General features: G+C 35.1%; 3 protein-coding genes across 11 annotated transcripts in view; 2 read left to right on the top strand and 1 right to left on the bottom strand.

Annotated features, from left to right (window-relative positions):
- The window catches only part of LOC145693457 (uncharacterized), a 75,260-nt gene that overhangs the window by 37,957 nt on the left and 18,659 nt on the right, over positions 1-18,644 (top strand). The gene's annotated exons all lie outside the window — the stretch shown is intronic.
- The window catches only part of LOC145693417 (transmembrane protein 138), a 287,808-nt gene that overhangs the window by 13,887 nt on the left and 255,277 nt on the right, over positions 1-18,644 (bottom strand). For 6 of the 9 annotated variants that reach the window (XM_081769434.1, XM_081769402.1, XM_081769409.1 and 3 more), the window contains 2 exons: positions 4,216-4,377; positions 1,743-1,815 (listed from right to left, as the gene is read on the bottom strand). In XM_081769434.1, coding sequence (XP_081625560.1) covers positions 1,743-1,815; positions 4,216-4,346 — 204 coding nt within the window. In that variant the 5' untranslated portion in view covers positions 4,347-4,377. Of the gene's footprint in view, positions 1-1,742; positions 1,816-4,215; positions 4,378-10,064; positions 10,265-10,394; positions 10,531-18,644 lie in introns of those variants that run through there. The other 3 variants (XM_081769458.1, XM_081769442.1, XM_081769392.1) reach the window with 3 other exon arrangements.
- On the top strand, positions 10,708-16,942 carry LOC145693380 (E3 SUMO-protein ligase ZBED1-like). Its single transcript, XM_081769328.1, has one exon. It carries the CDS (start codon positions 11,043-11,045, stop codon positions 13,158-13,160), a length of 2,118 nt encoding a protein of 705 aa, XP_081625454.1. The 5' UTR covers positions 10,708-11,042; the 3' UTR covers positions 13,161-16,942.

The raw sequence follows: 18,644 nt of genomic DNA on the forward strand, positions 1-18,644 counted from the left end.
CTAATAAGTGAATATTTTAATATTATGTTTCATAATTTTGTTCAAGATGGTGATTCACACCAGACACCATATTGTATACAGAAAAACTGATACAAGCGTAAACACAGTATAGCTCATTATGCTTAAATAACGTAACACGTGTCTCTAGCGTTTGATTTTAGCCTCTAGATGGAAGAATTGAGCACAATCCAACCCAGAGCTTTAAATAAGGTTGCTCAATTCTGACATATTTTAACAAACGTCTACATCTACAACTTCCTTTTAGACGCTGCCTGCTAGTTACTTATTTTTTCTACCTTCGGCTTGATCATCTAATGATTTTTTAAAATCTTTACACTGTACAGCTCACACTTTATGTTATCTTATCTAAATTGTCTCATTAGTTTATTTCTAATAATTGAGAAATAGATTATAGTTTCGTAAGTTTTCCTTGTAAATACTGAGCAAAGAATGTACTCTTACAAGGTCAGTACGGTATTGGCCTGAAAACAGTACGATATTTTCAGTATAAAAACAGTTTCGTAAAAACTATGCGAGTATTACAATCGCCAGTACTCACACATTTTTTTTTTTTTTTTAAGTTTATTTTTCTTCTTTTTTTCTTAAAAAGATTATTTCGTAGTACTCTCCGCGACCCATGCTGTTGTATGACTCGTCAAAGTCACACTATATACGAAATAGTAATATGTCATGTTATGGTTCGATTTAATTCAAACCGAAAATTTCTTATTAATGTATTTTTACTACATTTTCACGGGGTATTCAAATCAATCTGAGTCACCACCAGAGCACAGAATATGCAGTAATAACCACCGGAAGGAAAAAGGTACATAAAAACTGGGAAGTAAATATTAAAAACAGTTTTAAATTTATAATACTGTATGTTAAAGTTCTTATGTTTGTATAATACGTGGTTATGTAACTCCAAAATGCATAAGATCAAGTATTACAATTTTCATATTTATTTAAATCGGTACGTTTACCATTACCTAATATTTTGAAATGTAATATCTTATGCTGGGTATTTTTATGTATTCACTAAAATCATCTCAATAACTTGGGGTCGTATTATATTCAAGCCAATATGGTAATTCCATTTTTCAGTTAATTACTAATTAACTATATGCTGATAAGTTTTCAATGGTCAGAATACCACCTTCTCCCGAGTCTTTTTAGCTAAGATTTTAGTTCGAAGCTTATTAATCAGAATATTGACTTATTCTTCACATTTCTGCCGTTTCTCAAGAGTTTCATGTAAAAGAAAGGAACGATATAATTGTAAATGATTTTTTTTTCATTTAAAATTCCACGGTTATACCCCTTAAGCTAAAGGAGAGAATGATTAATGAAAGTGAATGATTGTGAAATTAAATTTTTGGACTCTCACCGGAAATCGAACCCGAGACCACATGCACCAAAGACATACGCGTTGCCACTAGATCACCGTAGAGGACTAATACAATTGTGTAGAGGATTATTAAGTATAAATTAACATCCTGATTAACGTATTTAACATAGAACTCGTCTTTTTCTTCATTTATCTAATACTTATTAAATGCTTGTACAATCCCTAGCCAAAAGGCTTGAAACGAGAAGGCAACACCAACCCCGAAAACGCAGCATCAATAAATAAATAAATAAAGTAATAACTATTTTATCTTACTAGATGAATCCCAAGGAAACATAAACCATTCCTATTTTCTATCAAGATATTTGAAATCTTACTAAATAAGAATTTTTACCTGAAACACGTATGTTGCGAAGAAGCTGATAAAGACCAAAATCAACAAAAACACTTGGGCAATGTCTTGAGTGCTGCAACAGAAGGAATACAATTAATTTTTACATTATATACTGTGTTACATCTAGAATCTATAGTTTAGAAAACAATAATACACTCAATACTTATAACTGATCACATTTATTACTAAAAAATGTAAAAACCTTTATAATAAACACACAATTCTTAACAGAATTCAGAATGTACCAAGATAAAATGAACCAGCTGGCGTAGTCGGTCTTTAACTACTAACCGACTCGATCTCTAGTAAGGACGGGATTTATTGTACTGACGATTGTTGTACTCTCGTACAAATGCAATTTAGAAATTTACTCAGCCTCTGTCAAATGGCCACTTAAGGAAACGTTGGGAGGGGAAAGGGGAATAAAAGATGGTAAAAGCATAACATTGACCATAGCACTTTCCCTTTGTGCCAATTAAACGTATGATTCCTATTGAGGAAAGACCACTTTAGCACACGGGCGGTGTGAAGATACCGCTTCTCCGCACAAATAGGAAGTAATGTGGTTAGCATCATGCTTTAGTTTCTCTCCAGTATGTTCACATCATGTCGCTGTGCTTGGTTCAACAATGCAGTTTGTTGAGAGAAGGCTATTCGCTCAATATTTGTCATTTTTCTACTGGAAAGTGTACAGTTTCATTTAACAGCTAACATTTCGCTCTTATTTTGTTTTTCTTACTACTCTATTCGCTCTTATTACTCATTGTTCCATCGAATATACACCCTGTTTCAAAAAGAATAAAATGTATTTCGAATGCATATATTTATTAAACTTTAAGACCTACAAATATGAAATTTTATACACATATTTAGGAACCTTTCAAGTTCAAATTACAGTTCAAAGTTGAAATCACAGATGTTCAATATGTCCTCCATCAGCGACACGAACAATATCACATCGATACTCAAATTCCTCCCATACTCGGGCAAGCATGTCCTGTGTCACTGATGTTATGGCAGTACGGATTCGGTTCTTCAACTCTTCCAGGTTCTGTGGGAGTGGTGGTACATAAATGTTGTCTTTAACGAAACCCCACAGGAAGAAGTCACAGGGTATCAAATCCGGTGATCGTGGAGGCCAGTTGAGACATGCTAAGTCGCCAGCTCCTTGATGACCAATCCAACGATTCGGTAGAGTTTCATTCAGATATTCACGCACTTGACAACTCCAGTGAGGGGGTGCCTTGTCTTGTTGAAAAATGAAGTTGTCTTCGTGCAGCCTCGGAAACAACAAGTTTTGTAACATAGCGAGATACTGCTGACTGTTAACCGTGTTTCCATTAAAGAAGAATGGCTGTAAACAGATGATCGGGATATCGCACAAAACACATTGACTTTGGGCGAATCTCGTACATGTTCAATGACTGCATGTGGGTTCTGTAGGCCCCAAATTCGAACATTTTGTTTGTTTACCTGACCACTAACACGGAAAGTCGCTTCATCACTGAACACGATGCGTTGTGCAAAAGTGTTATCATTGTCAATAGCATCCAGAATCTCGTTACAAAATGCCACACGTTTGCGTTTGTCATCAGGACGCAGAGCTTGTAACACCTATAACTTGTACGGCTTCATAACCAACCAACATCTCAAAACACGCCAAATTGTTGTTGTCGGCACTTGTAACTCCTGACTGGCACGACGAGTTGATTTTGAAGGACTACGTTGGAAAGCAGTTTGAATTCGTGCAACATTTTCTTCAGGAACACGAGGGCGGCCAGGACTCTTCTTTACATACACATCCTGTATCTACAAACTGTCGATATCATCTGCGAATGTTCCACCCATCAATTTGGTACCTCAACCTGAAACGTCTTTGCACTGTAATCACGGAATTGCACTTCGCAAACTCGAGAGCACCAAATGATTTCTGCTGCGGAGTAGCCATTTTAAACATATGACGGTTACCAAGTGACATCTAGCTGCTATTAATATAAACTAGACTATGTATTCATTTCTCCAATAGCCGAGACGAGGCGCAGCGATCGATAGCTTGGACAAAATAATTCTTCGTAATACGCATATTCTTTTTGAAACAGGGTGTACTATCAATGGCTCAGGTTGGCGAGTCATAAAATTATTTTCTCCACTCACAGTAGACCACGAAATCATAAGCCTGTTAGTTTTATTCATGGATAGTTACTTATGACGCCGAGATATTAAGGATCGGCGGTGTCCCTGAAAAGTAACGGTAATTGATCACTCCCGAATCGTAATTGGTCTTATCGTTACGAAATTACAATTTGCATATTGCGAAGTGCCTTGCTTGTGAGCCTGCTAAGCTCAATTTTGCAATTCAAATACCATTATTACGTAGTATTCTATACGCCCTTTTCCCGGAAACTGTCTCAACATTTTATTTAAAATAAATAGCTTTTCTTACGAAATTAAAGTACTTGTATAAGATACTTACATAAATAACACCAAGAGCTGAACACTTTGATGGCGGAAAAAATCAGAAAAAGCATTGCTGATGAGATCAAAGAAGAGAAGAATAAACTGGGCAAACAGCATTGAGCTGTAACGTGATGTTGATAGCTTCATTCTGTTATTATTACAATAACAGTTCCTCTACCTAAAATAGAAACAGAACTTTATATAGTTACAAATATAATATAAAAATATTTATTTCTAGCACAAAAATTTCTTAAGAAATAATTTACCTATTACGCAGCTCTAACCTTTGTCATCTATCCTCTCCTTTCTTTCTTATATCATCGAGCTTAAAATGTGGGAAAACTTCTTCATATAACCTCGATTTTTGGTAATTGAGTGTTTAAGTAGATACAACTTCAAAAAGTTCATGTTTTACTCATATTTATTTCTTTTTTAGTATTAGGCTAAAAAAATGTTCTCTCATTAATCATGATATACTGTAATTGATTCAGTTCAAATTGAAAATAGAATCAAATTGTGAAATAAATTTCTGTCGCACGGAAAATTGCTTAATTCTATCTTAGGCATTAACAGTAATATTTTCATATTACTGTGGCTTATATAGTACGAGCGAACCCAAAGGCGCACGCACTAGCCTCAAGATGAGCGATGAAAGCTTGCATAATTAAAATTATATTGGTAATGATGGAGTAACTGTTTCTAGTAACTTCACAGTGTTATTTATAATAGCATATGACAGTGTGGAACAGCACAAAGCATTGAACGTATAAATTAACCAAAGGTCTACTCGTGCTGATACTTGGCACCATTATTTTGCAATTTATGTATCTCAATGGTCGTTCATGAGATACGATGGGGATATTAGTTAATTCCAAATTATTACATTTCGATGGAATGTAAAATTTGGGTAAACACTAAGCCTCTCATTCATTTTCAAATATATATAAATGGTATTTTTAAGTGCGAAGTTAACACAAGCAATACTTAATAAGATACAAAAAATAAGGTGGTACTATTTGCATGTCAGTACAGGCAAATGAGAGTGGAATTACTTTCCTTCAGTAACCGTAGCTTAGAATGGTCTGAACCTTAAGTTGTGATACGGTGAACTGTATCACATTGTAAAAGCACATTTTACGGGTGATAGTGTGTATTTCTAAAGGTTGTAATAATTAATTTATTTGTGTAAGCAAAGGTAACTACATTACCCTCTACAGGAAGTAAAACTATGATGACTTTCTCACTGTGCATGGAGAAATACCATGCACTTGCTTTAGAAACTAATAACCTATACGCGGATTTCTATTTGTACTACGCATAAATGATGCAGACGATTGTCAATACAAACATGGTACCAAGCTCTCTACATAAAACGTTGCCTAATGCTTTGAAATCTCTGCCCCATTACAGACTTGCCCATTTTGCTAGGTTCGAAGGGAATTTGCTTCTGTGATGCAATGAAAAGTGAAGGAGCACGAGGAAGCACAAGCAGGAAAGTAAATCAAAAGTTAGGGCGCCCACGGCGTCGGGACGAATGCTATTCAAATCGTGGTTGTTGCGTTCTACAGTCAAATTCAACTCATTAAAATGAAGCTCAATTTCAATAAAAACTTGTCTTGCACCTACAGGGTGGCCACTCATTTGGAATTTCAAAATTCCCTGACTTTTCCAGAAATTTTCCCGGTTTTCCAGAAAATTTCTAGAGAGATCTAAAATTGGTATATCATTGTTTTTCAAAGCTTAAACAGAAGCTACAAGTGAACTACAAAGTGGACTAGAGGATCATTATTTAAAAAAGAATCACAAAAAACACTAGCGAAGATAAATAGTCTAATTTTAATCACTTACTTGCCTAATTTTCAATTCTCCTGTGTGTTTCCACTCCACTGTAACCAACTGCTGCACAGAACGAGAAGAGGAATGTCTATCCCTATCGCTTTCCAACCTTAAGCTTAATACTAGTCACAAAAGTACACACACTTACAGTCCACTACTAAAACACAAATTACTGGAACGAACACTACTTTACTGAAATGTTTTAAAACCTCAAATCACAATTTGCAGTTCACTAAAATCAAACTGAAGTTAAGACCACATCGACTTAAATGTTTTAAGACCTCAAACCAATAATCTCATCATCAATTGCAGACAGTTTCTCCTTGACATCATTCAACAACTTCATTTTCTTCGCCTCGAGTTCAATAACTTTATCCTTAATGGCATTTCTCTTCTTCTGTTTCTTCTCTTCCTCTTCTTGCTTCCTCAAAGACTCAACATATACTCCATGAGTATTGCGGGCAGCATGGACAACCCTCTTTGTAATTGGAAACTTACCAATACCACCCACAGCTGAAATTTTATCATGTACCTGCCTGAGTGCAATTAGACTCAACTCGCTTTGATTTTCAATTAAACATTCTTTGTTGATTGAAAATCCCCTCTCCACACTAGCATTTCCATGAGATAAAATGAGGAGAAATTTCACAAAATCAGTCATATGTATTGAGCATGCGCCTAAATGCAGCATCTCCATCCAATGGTCATCTAATCTCTTACTTTTCCTGTCATAATTCCTCATTGCTTCCAATACAAGAGAATTTTTAGCAAAAACTTTGAATTCACCTTGGATTTCATCAATTAATGTTCCTGAAATCCAATTTTTGGATACTACAATTTCTAGGCAATTGGACAATCTCTTTGCAGCTACAGTGTCATCCATAACAAACACACTTGGATCCAGGAAAGAAAAGAAATTGCTCTTGTCAGGTTGGATTTTAGAGGTGACTGTCCATTATTTTCAGTATGAATTTCTGACATCCTGCGCGAGTCTTGTCGAAATTCAAGAGTCTGTCTATCCGATACGGTATTGGTTTTTCGTATAGCATCCTTTGATGTGTACCCAATGTTTACAAACTTGGCTGGCTTTAACTTGACAAGTGTGTTAATTACAAAATGGTCCCGATTTCGCTCCAGCTCAATTCATAGGCAGCACTAAATGACAAAAGAATATGAAAAAAGTATGCGCAGCCCAAACCAGCAAAGGTAGATAAACGAAACCTGGAACGAAGGAGAAATCTGGGGGCGAAGCCCCCAGCGACCAAAGTTATTTTGTATATAAATAAACCGGCTAAATGGCTAGGAATACAGCAGAACGTAAATTTTCCCCCGAGTAAAAATTCCATGTTTTTCATCAAAATTCCCTGACTTTTCCAGAATTAAAAAATTCCCTGACTTTTCCCGGTTTTCCAGGTGAGTGGCCACCCTGACCTAATTTACACTGAATTCAATGGTGGCTTCTCTCAACTCAGCTTTTATAAATGAAATCTCGCTTATGGGATACGACTTTGTAAAATATTAGGACGATTTTGGTGAAGTGCAGAAGAATAGGTCCGGAAATATGAAACTTAACCTAAGCTTTAACATCTTGTACATACTATGGACTACATACTTGGACGCCGGCGATTTTTGTAAACGAGCCGCACTACATTTTGGAAGATTTACAGGGAAAATTGAATACTTTACATGAACATACATGTTTATAAGGAACAAATATCTGCAGGCGACAGAATTAAATACAACTACAGCTGTATTTTAGGTTTATAAGTGTAAGGTTATTAGTCTAAGCGCTTTATGACGGATAAAATAGATGAGCGCATATGAAAGATGACTCTATTAAATGCTATTTTCCACCGGCAGTATATTTCAGTACAGTGTATAGAACCTGTATTTTATGTTTACATGTGGAGCGCTACTAGTATGAAACCATGACACGTGCTATTGAAACTCGTATCATTGCCAAAACTTACATTTTTCAGTACCCTCATCTACGCGCGTACTCCCTTCGGGCGTATACTAGCTTCGCCCTGTCATGACTCAGTTAGATAGCACTTATGCTTTTTAGTGGCCACCTAGCACAAGTTGGTTTGTGTTTTGCACTAGTTTTTATGCCACACATCCGGAAGCCACATTTATACACGAATCGTAAAAAATTGTAAATTTTCAACAATTATTTCGGTGTCCCCTTGAATTTTATTTATGTCAAGTGAGATATTTTCATGTCGCACAGCGGAAACCTTTTAGGGGACAATAACAAGGAAATTAGTGAAACAACCATAATTTTCCAACAATTCTCTCTAGTGGTGCACAAAAAGTAAACCAGTGCGAAATATATATTAACAGGCGTATACGTTGTAGCTTCCCTGAAGTTTAACTATACCGAATAAATATGTGCACTCTCATTTGTATGCAAAACAGGCAAATAAAGAAATAAAGAAATATGATCTGGTATTGATAAGTACAATTTTGCTTCAAAAGATATTGAGATAATATGTTCACTCGAGCACACACACATATATATATATATATATATATATATATATATATATATATATATATATATATGTGTGTGTGTGTGTGTGTGAAGGAAGGAGGAGCGTGGATATAAGTAATTAGTGTCAGTACATAGTATTGAAATGAATTTTGGGGTTAAGTTTAGAGTTACCCCTCAGCTTTTTATAAAAATCAGGAAAATTTACAGGAGAAATGAGGTAAGAAATGATAATTTGAATTTGATATTTAGGAATGTAAGTTCGGCAGGAGAGTTATGTTTAATATGAGAAAAGATATGTGGAAGTTAGTACTGTTTACCGGATGCGGAAGCATTCGCGGAAGGTTTCAGCAGCATGGTAGTTGTAAAATATGGCGAATAGGTGTAACGGATGCGCAAAAATAATGAAGAAATCCTTTTAAATTTTTGTGAAGCTCACGGAGTACTGAAGTTAAATGAAATGTAACAATTTTTTAATACTTTGAGCATTGTTTTTTGTATGTTGCAAAGTCCAAGGGCACCTTCAGACTGGAGAGGCAACTCTAAACATAGCCGAATTTTGAGTGATAGTGAAAGTACTGTATGTATAAGTGTATTCTTCCACTATCTCGTGTATGCGTATACTCCCGTCGCTGACGCGCCTGCTTCGTACGGACGCACTCCCTTGCTAACGACCGGGTCCTCCTGCTGCGTTCCTTTACTAACTCGGTTAGATGGCATTCGTGGTTTTTAGTAGCCACCTAGCACAATTTGGATCGTGCTTTATGCACTAGTTTTCCTGCCATATGTTCATACTGTATTTATAGGGCCATCTTGAAGTTAATCTGCAAGTAATAATGGCATTCCTTATTTAGTGCAAAGCTCTAATCTAACCTGAAAATGGGCGAAATGGGTCAAGTAATGCCGAGATAATTAGTGATATAATTTTTAATGTCTTAAGTTTAGAGTTGCCCCTCCAGTTTCAAACCTACAAAAAAGCAGTAAAAACATTAAAACGTGCGGTTTTATTATACAGATCAATAGTATAAGTAGGAGTAGGAGTAGGGGTAGTAGTAGTAGTAGTAGGAACGGGTTAGAAGCCCCGCAGAGGTTCGTTGGGTTCTGTTCTCGACATAAAATGGACATGCTACTGAATCATGAAATCTTCCGCGTCTTGCAAATAGTACCAACTTCCACACATCTTTCCTCGTATTAAACATAACTTTACTACCAAACTTACACATCTAAACATCACATAATAACTCCAAATCATAATTCCTTACCTCATTTTTCTTGTAAATTTTCCTAATATTTATAAAAAACGGAGGGGCGACTCTAAACTTAACCCTTTTTAATTACTGCAATGAATGCTACTACTGTTTTGTGAAATATAATGTAACGTAACATTACATTTTCTGTTGCATTCTTAGTTTTGTCGCTTACAGAAATATGTTTCTTGCATGATGCCAAGATCCAATTTCATATTAAAAAATTTCCAGAATTTGGCGCCCATGAACTTTACCTGCTCCCTAACCTATTATGAACTACACTATATTTACCATAAACGTGAAGTTCAGCTGCCTTGATATATGTTCACCTGTATTTGCCTAGTTGGTAAGTAGCAGCTAAAATAATAATTATAAGCTACATATGAAAAATTGAACAATTCACTTCATATTACGTAGCACAGAGACTCGAATAAATAAACCAAACACAGGTTGCTTAGCAACGGGAAATTAAATATTTTGGAACTTTCGATTTCTTATTCAAAAACTACCTAACCAAGTTGACCGAAATTGTGACATCGTATGCAGTAATTAAGATATTGTTTCTTGCAATTTACGAATATTTTCTTCTAAATTTATAAAATATATAGCACATACGCTTACTCTATTCAAAGAATACCGTAGCAATTGGTGCCATTATGAGTTCTTTTTATTATTATTGTGGACTATATATATAATGAAATATCTCAATATTTTTCAACAAGTGGAAAAGTACAATATGTAACCGATTTTCTTAATGCCGATTAGATTTATAATTAACGAATGCGTTTTTAAAAGGCACGTTTTGGATTAAATATAGGGCGCGACTTATTATAAGAGATCTTGTTCTTTTCTCCACTGAACAATCCACAACTCTACAAACAATTTTCAAACACGTTCTTATGGTAAATTTGCCTTGAACGTACAAGTGAAAATCGGTCAGAAGATATGCGATTGCAGTTCGTATCGATATTTTATGTCTGAAGTTGATTATAGTATCAATGTCGCGGTAAATTCAGAAGAGGACAAAATGTATGTGTTGGTTTTTCTATAATATGTGTGGCAGTGAAAGCAAATGACTAGAAACGCAGTTTAGAATGTAAAATAACCATTTACAAAGTGTTTGCGCAGCGAACAAGCACAATGGAGGCGTCCATCGGAACTAGAAGTAAAAGTTGCAATAGATGGGTGGAACTTACTGTTAGTTTATCATGTAATAGATATAAGTGAAATGAAATAAAAGTACGACTCATAACTAGTATAGTTTAAATAATGGAGGACACGCATACGTTAGTGTATCGTAAATTAGTAGTTCCTATGTCAATGCGGAGCATATACTGGAAATACTTCGGTTTCCCAGCAACAGAACGCGGTGAAATTTTGACGAATGTCAAGATTGTCTGTGTACTTTGTAAAATGCAAATTGCATACAACCGGAATACAAGCAATCTTCGTATGCATTTACAAAATAAGCATGCACAAGAACTTTCCGAGTTGGAAGCAAATGCACCTCCCCGTCGCCCATCGTTGACTCCTAAAGAGAAAAGGGCTCAAAAAAGAGCTCTGAAACAGTTAGAGGGACAGGGTCATATTTATGCAACAGCTTATGGTGGGACAGTACAACTTGAAGATAGTATTCATTTCATTTCAGCTCCAGATATTACTGTCCAGAATCCCACTGAACATGAAAGTTCCAGTACCGGTAACCAAGATGTTCGAGTTGTTTTAAAGGGTAATGACGATTCCCAGGCAGTTAATGAAAATGTAACCATCCTTTTACCAGAAGAGGATTACAATACATCACACCAAGGAGTCGTTGATTGTAACACTGTATCTGATGCGATTACGGAATTTGTGGTATTGGATCTTCAGTTACCAGATGTAGTAGAAGGGCCTGGATTCCAAAGGCTTATAGCTACTTTGAAATCACCTTGTGAAATTCCTAGTAAAACGAAACTAGAAGAAGAACTCATTCCTAGAATGTATGAATCATTTGAATCATCAGTTCGGTCGGATTTATCCTTAGCCAGTGAACTTGGGTTAACGGTAGAAGAATGGAAGTCAGCTAACAGGGAAGTGTTTATAACTGTATCTGCACATTATCACAATTCTCAGACTGAAGCCGTTCTTCAAACCAAAGTGATAGGAACGCTTCATTGTTCAGATAAGTTAAATGTGTCACAATGGTGCGTTTTGTTCGACGAGTTTTTTGAGAACTGGGGCATAAGACTGGAAAGAATCACAGCTGTAGTCGTAGCAATTTCGCGGACAGAAATTATTGAGGCTTTGTCACTCAAAGGCTTATTAGTTGTTCCATGTATGATTCACAGTTTACAACAGTGTGTGGAGGCGTGTTTTACATTAGAACCAGTTGAGCGTGTGCTTAGAAAATGCCGTAATCTTGTGTGTATTATCTTACAGCATTCAAGTGTTCATTCTGTGTTAGAAAGTCAAGAACAAGTGCATCAGCTGGTAGAAACGAAATTCACGATAGATTATCCGAAAATTTGGACAAGCACATGTGCAATGCTGGAAAGGTTCATTGAACGGCAGGAAATAATAAAGTGTATTGTAAATAGTATGCAGGACGTAGAGAAAGAATCTGTGTTGATCACAGAAGAAGACTGGTTAATTATCAAAGATTTAGTAGTGGTTTTGGAACCTTTTAAAGTGACTTGTATGACTTTAAGTGAGGAGAAAATGCCTTTAATTTCCCTTTTGAAACCGCTTATGTGTCAATTGATTAATGTCCACTTGAAAGTGAATGACACAGATTCCTCGATAGCCAGAATGATGAAAGAAAAGATGGCAGTGCATTTATGTGAAAAATATAGTGATACAACGCTAAATTTATTATTACAGGTGTCAACAACTCTCGATCCCCGTTTTAAATTGTTACTGTACACAAGAGAAGAAGATAAGACTGTGATTATTGACCATGTTAAAAAGATGCTTATAGCGTGCATTATTGAAGAAAATAAAGGCTGTGGAGAAAGCGATCAGAACGCGACTTCAGAGAGTTGTTTACCGAAGAAGAGTAACCTATCAGGAATGGAATTACTTCTTGGTGGTGTATGTGCAACAAAAAATGATATGCCAGTAGAAGACAGAGCCAATTTAGAACTTTTTCAGTATCAGTCAGAAACTGTAGTATCATTAGTTGAATGTCCTTTACAGTGGTGGTCAATTACCGGAACTAAATGTCCAAATTTGGCGAAATTAGCACGAAAGTATTGTTGTGTTCCAGCTTGTGTTACTCCACCTCATCGGATACCAGCCGAAAATCAAGTATTGTTTGATATTAAACGGGCTAGCATAAATCCTGATGTAGTAAACAAAATGCTTTTCGTACATTGTAATCACAATGCGTATAGTTATTATAATACTTAACAAATCGCCATTAATAGAATTTAAAGAAGTTAACAACACTATAGAAGCAATTTTATGCTAAGATGGTCCCATTTAGCAAATGTAATTGTTTTAACAGCTTCAGGTATTTCTCCGTAATGAATTTTGACAAGAAAAAATTCCAGCGAAAATGCGTACCGTACCTATCCATTGCATACATGCTTAGTTAATAACCAGAATGAACTAACTTGTTAAAAATACTGATTTTTCTTTCTTTCTTTTTTAGTTTATCACACGATTGTATCCTTTAAGCTATAGGAGATAAATAATTAGTGAAAGTGAATGATTATGAAAGTAAATTTCTACCGCTCTCCCACTTGGAATCGAACCCGAGACCACTTGCACCACACCAAAGGCACACTCGTTAGCCACTAGACTAGCGCGGAGAATACAAATTTGCAGTTTCAAAATATAGAGATAATGTTACTTGTACGTATGTTATTCGAACATAGTTGTTTTCGTTTTGTACTAAAGTGAATGACTCATACACACACACACGAAAGAAAAGGTTTGGAATGGGTGGGCCACATAGTTGATGATCATTTAAAACGTAGGAAGGTCAAAAGTTTTGTTTCAAAAGGAAGTATGATTAAAATTAAATCTAGTGACATGGTACATTACGATTTAGTTTATTTTTAATTATTTTTTTCTCAATTCGATACGTGAAATATAAACGAAAATGTAATTAATGCAAGAAAGAAAGAAAGTACTAGCTCAGGTCACACTCAGTAACTGTATAAATCTGATAATAGTTTCGTTGGCTGCTGTTGCGTTCATCTAATTAAAGAATGTTCAAGCTTAGAAGTAGTTCACAGTGACTTTGAAATCATAACTTCTTATCGTATAGAAATATTTATAAGAGAATTTAACACATTTACAGTGGATGGAAAGTACAGGACAACGACGTTACATTTCCAAACTCCAAGAGTTTTTGATCAGCAACAGCAGTTATCGAAACCATTATCAGATGTAAAAATTGAAATTATATTAATTGAAGCACCCAAATGTTGATGTCGAATTGACACTACGATTTAATGTTCTTTTGTCATTAATATGTACTACAAGCAGCATTTCTTTTTCTTTCCTTCATTCATAGGCATGAGGAAGACGACAAGAGGTGATTCAAACGTAACATCAGTTTCCCGTAACATTTGAGTACTTTAGTATAATTTGAATTTATAAGTAACTATGTCATTAATAATATTAGGAGATGCGTCTAATTATTGGAGGCATCAGGTGAGCTAAACTTTTCATTTTCGTGAATTGTGAAAAGAAAGGAAAGGTTTAATTCACCTTTCGCGTTGAATATTTATGAAAGTCGGTTAATGTTTTTGATAACTGTTGTTACTTTCATCCGATCAAAGAATCTTCGAGCTTGCAAGTGTGACTTCGTTCTGCTATATCTGTTAAATATTCTTGTACACCATCACCATGAATTAATGTTGAGTCAAAGATATTTTGATCAGGCAAAGGTAACAGCAGTCATTGAAACCAGTATTATATGTCTGTTATGGTTATTTTGTGAGGAGTAATTTTTTAGTTACGTGCATGGCATCTGATCCTGCGATATTGAAATGATATATTTTTTCAATATGAGATACATTTATGAGTAACGGACTTTACGTGACCCCGTTTGTTGGGTGCTCGAGACAAGAATCTCTATTACAATTTTATAATTGTAAAGCAAAATCCTTTATCAGTGTGCTTTGGGAAGGGGTAAAGTTTCGGGTAAACTAAAATAATCCGGTTTTATATTGTAGGTTAAGTTAAGAAATAATATAACAGTAACCTAACGGGAGGAAAACTTTCAACAAAATAGTAACTGGCAACAGTTAAGTTACTTAAATTATTAGAAGTAGCATATTATGAAGGCACTTGTTTTATCTGAAAGTTTTCGGGTTTTCAAACAGTTGTGGATAATTTCTTTACGATCAAACACTTCGTGATAAGATAAGCCGGTTACCATTTCATTCGTCTTTGTGCGAACATTTACGGGAAATGAAGTCTTTATTGCGATCTGAAATAAGTAACTTATTTATTCGAAACCTTGACCGTTATGGATATATAACAAATTTCACATCTAATTATACACACCTACTTGTGGTCATGTCATTTGTTATATCTAATGTTCATGAAGTCAATATAAAAGTTTACTTGGTGCAAAATATTTAACAAGGTTGCGAAAAACCTTGGAAAATCAAGGAATTTGAGAAGACTGTTAAAAGTCAGGGAATTGTGCTAAGGGACAGGGAACTTCGATTTGTTAAGAATGAGATTTTAAAGACTTTGAAATGGAAATTTTAAGATGATTTCAGATATGGTCGAGCTTTTTCTTTCTTTTTTTTTTTATTCGCAACTTCAAACTTAGAAACTTACCTGTGTTTTCCAAAAACAATGTGTATCAAAGAAATTAAAATTATGTAGGCGCGTGAGAAGATGATTCAAAATTAACAAAAAATTGTTTACTTTGCAATATATCCTCCCGTGGGAAAACTAAATATTCTCTAAACGTATCGGTAGTAACATAGCGTGAAGTTTCGAAATGGGTAGACTGAAATTAGACCAGTAGCTACGGAGTGGCTAGGACAGGCCTAGTTTCCTTGCGATCAGTCAGCCGCATTAAAGCTTTCAATTGTTTGTTGTATGTGTATATGAGTGTTAAATGAAGTGAAGTTTGTACCCATTCCTCTGCGCTTCTAGTTAACCATACTCTTGTATGGTACCACTTAAACTGAAAATGTCTTACTTACTTTTTATCTTTTTCCACAAGGAAGAGAGATGAAGTGGGTCGCGTATTGTTTACTTCAACTTTCTCCTCTAATGTGGGACTGAGACGGGTAAAATACGTCTTGTTTTCACTGAGACTAAGGTTTGCAGTAATGCCATAATAGATTACATATATCACTCCGCTAATACACGTAAACACACGCATATCACACAAAAATGACAAAGTACATTGTATTACTACTTTAAAGAAACAATTTAAAACGGATATAGTTTGATAAGTATAAATTCCTCAAATCATACACACGAATTTAACCACCTAACCCACAACGACACACATCAGCCTACTAATACAAACAGTAGTGCTGCAGCGCACAATCAATTGTGCTTTATATGCTTTTACGGAAATAGCTATTTTTTAGATGGAAATATTAAAAAAATAGAAAACTATGCTTCAACCGGGGCCTTAGTCCGTATCGCCCCTCGCCAAACTTCTGATTGGCAGGGTTGGCAAAAACCATGGTTTTTATTAAAAAAAAAAAAAAAAACACGTTTTTTTTTATTTAAATAATTTGTTCTATGTATTTATATCACATATGGACAGAAACAAGTTTGTTTCGCCTTGGTGTTATTATGCAACAACCGGGTTATGCTGGAAGGGCTCACATAAGCTTAAAGTGGAATCCAAACCGCTTCTTGGCTTACATCGGAGAGAAATTGTTCTCCATTTGAACTCGAAACCGGAACTAATTGGCTACAAATGCGATACGTCTGCCGACTCACTCACGAAGGACTCCTGATAAAAATACGTTGTACTGATCTTTACGTAGGCCTAGTTGTTAATATAATTGCCAAGAGTCATTTCAGGACAAAAAGATAAATAGTTGCACAAGTTAAACCATTATACAGAATTACATATGGACAATTTCAAAATACTGCAGAGTACAGAAGAACTAATTTAGTCTAAGTCAGTTCACTACGACTTTTATTAGTCGAAGTTAAAGAAATATAGCGACTTACTTTGCATATCAGTAAGAAAAGTGAATAAAGATACGAATTATTTGAGTCCACTTTGGCTCTGACCCATTTATACATAAATAGATACTAAAGATACTTCTGATTTCAATAAATGCCTCTCGTGGGGTTTGTATGACCCCCCTCCCAAAAAGTACGGCGATTCCATGTATTTTATCAATAGTAAATATTATTAAAAACGAAACAATATTTAGAATTTTCCTTTGATTGCAATTGCATAACAATAATAATAAACTATAAAAAAAAATCACAAAAAAAATATTCATAAACTTATATATATATATATATATATATAAAGAAAAAAAAAGTTGCTTTGGCAATATAATCTATGTGAGTAGTGAATAGGGAATTTAGGTCTGAATGTAATACGAATAATGTACGGGAGTGAAACGTGATAACCCACAAATGTGTGTTCATCGAGATTTTACAAACACTTACACTTTTACGAACATTTTTCGTTTTTTGGTTTAGACCAGCCAACCCTGCTGATTGCAATACAAAAAATACAAGCAATTATAACTGCTATGCCAATTACCGCAAACTAAAATTAAAGTTTTACGTTGCGATACCAGTAGGAATAAGGTACTATTCATATATTCTTTTTTTTTTTTTTCGTCGGAAGTTCTTACTGAATGCAAGCTGCTAAATTTTTCGTAGTCTCTTGTTTTCTATATCCTGACAAGACCGCGTCTTATCGCTTTTGCCTTCCCGAACACCCGAAAGGCTAGCCTTACCTAGCTTCGTCAGCATTCGTCTATTTTTGTTGCATCGTGTTGAATTTGTGTATTGCTCAGTTTTCTTCTGCTGAGAGCGATGGGTGAGTCGCTGTTACCGCCCACTCTATTTGATTCCATGGGAAGGGCCGAAGGCTGAGAGAAAATAGCCTAAAATGCGATATTTCAGGAGCTCTACTTCAAAATCTATTAGTACTCACTTGAAGTTTAAAACAGCGTATTATAAAATACTTAATTAATTTTAATATTGTTTTTAGACATTGTTACAATGAATTTTATTTGAGACTGCTGTATGAATATTAAATAGACGGAGCCTTGTAGCTTTAATAGACCCTACGTCCCTGCATATCGGTACAAGCTAGATCCCTCTTCAGTGGTAAGGTAACAAGGATAAAAACGGACAATAGAAATATGATATGGGAACAGAAATACATACTACCAAATGAACGTAACGTAAAGAATGGTTACTGAAAAGCACGAACAGAGAACAGTTGAAGAAAGAAAGTTGAGTTTGAAAGGAGCGTGGTATCTATGCTATGTCACTATTGCCAGAACTAAAATACACATCAAAGGTAGGAAGCCAGATTTTATTAATGTCGCTAGAATCCAGATTCAAAGCCGGTTTATAATCGTTTGGTTTGACCTATATGTGAAGAGTCACATTCACACCGAGCATTATAAATATTAAAGCACTACTAGTATGTTTAAAGAAAGAAAGAAAAAAAAGGCACTATACTACTTACGTACATCAACAGTCAGGCCAACAAACATTGTACAAGGCCAATATTTGGAAGAATTTCTTTTGTAGGGCATTCTAATTTTGTAATCATTCAAGTGAAATACAGTTTTTATATGAAATGGGACAAACGAACTGTTATAAGTTGCGTATCTTACAAGAATGGTTTAATCAAACGTAGATCGGTGCCAGCTAATAAATAAATAAATAAATAAATAAAAAAAAAAAAAACTTGGA

Source organism: Thermobia domestica, chromosome 1 (assembly GCF_964235325.1).
Source record: "Thermobia domestica chromosome 1, izTheDome1.hap1.1, whole genome shotgun sequence".
NCBI classification, from domain to species: domain Eukaryota; kingdom Metazoa; phylum Arthropoda; class Insecta; order Zygentoma; family Lepismatidae; genus Thermobia; species Thermobia domestica.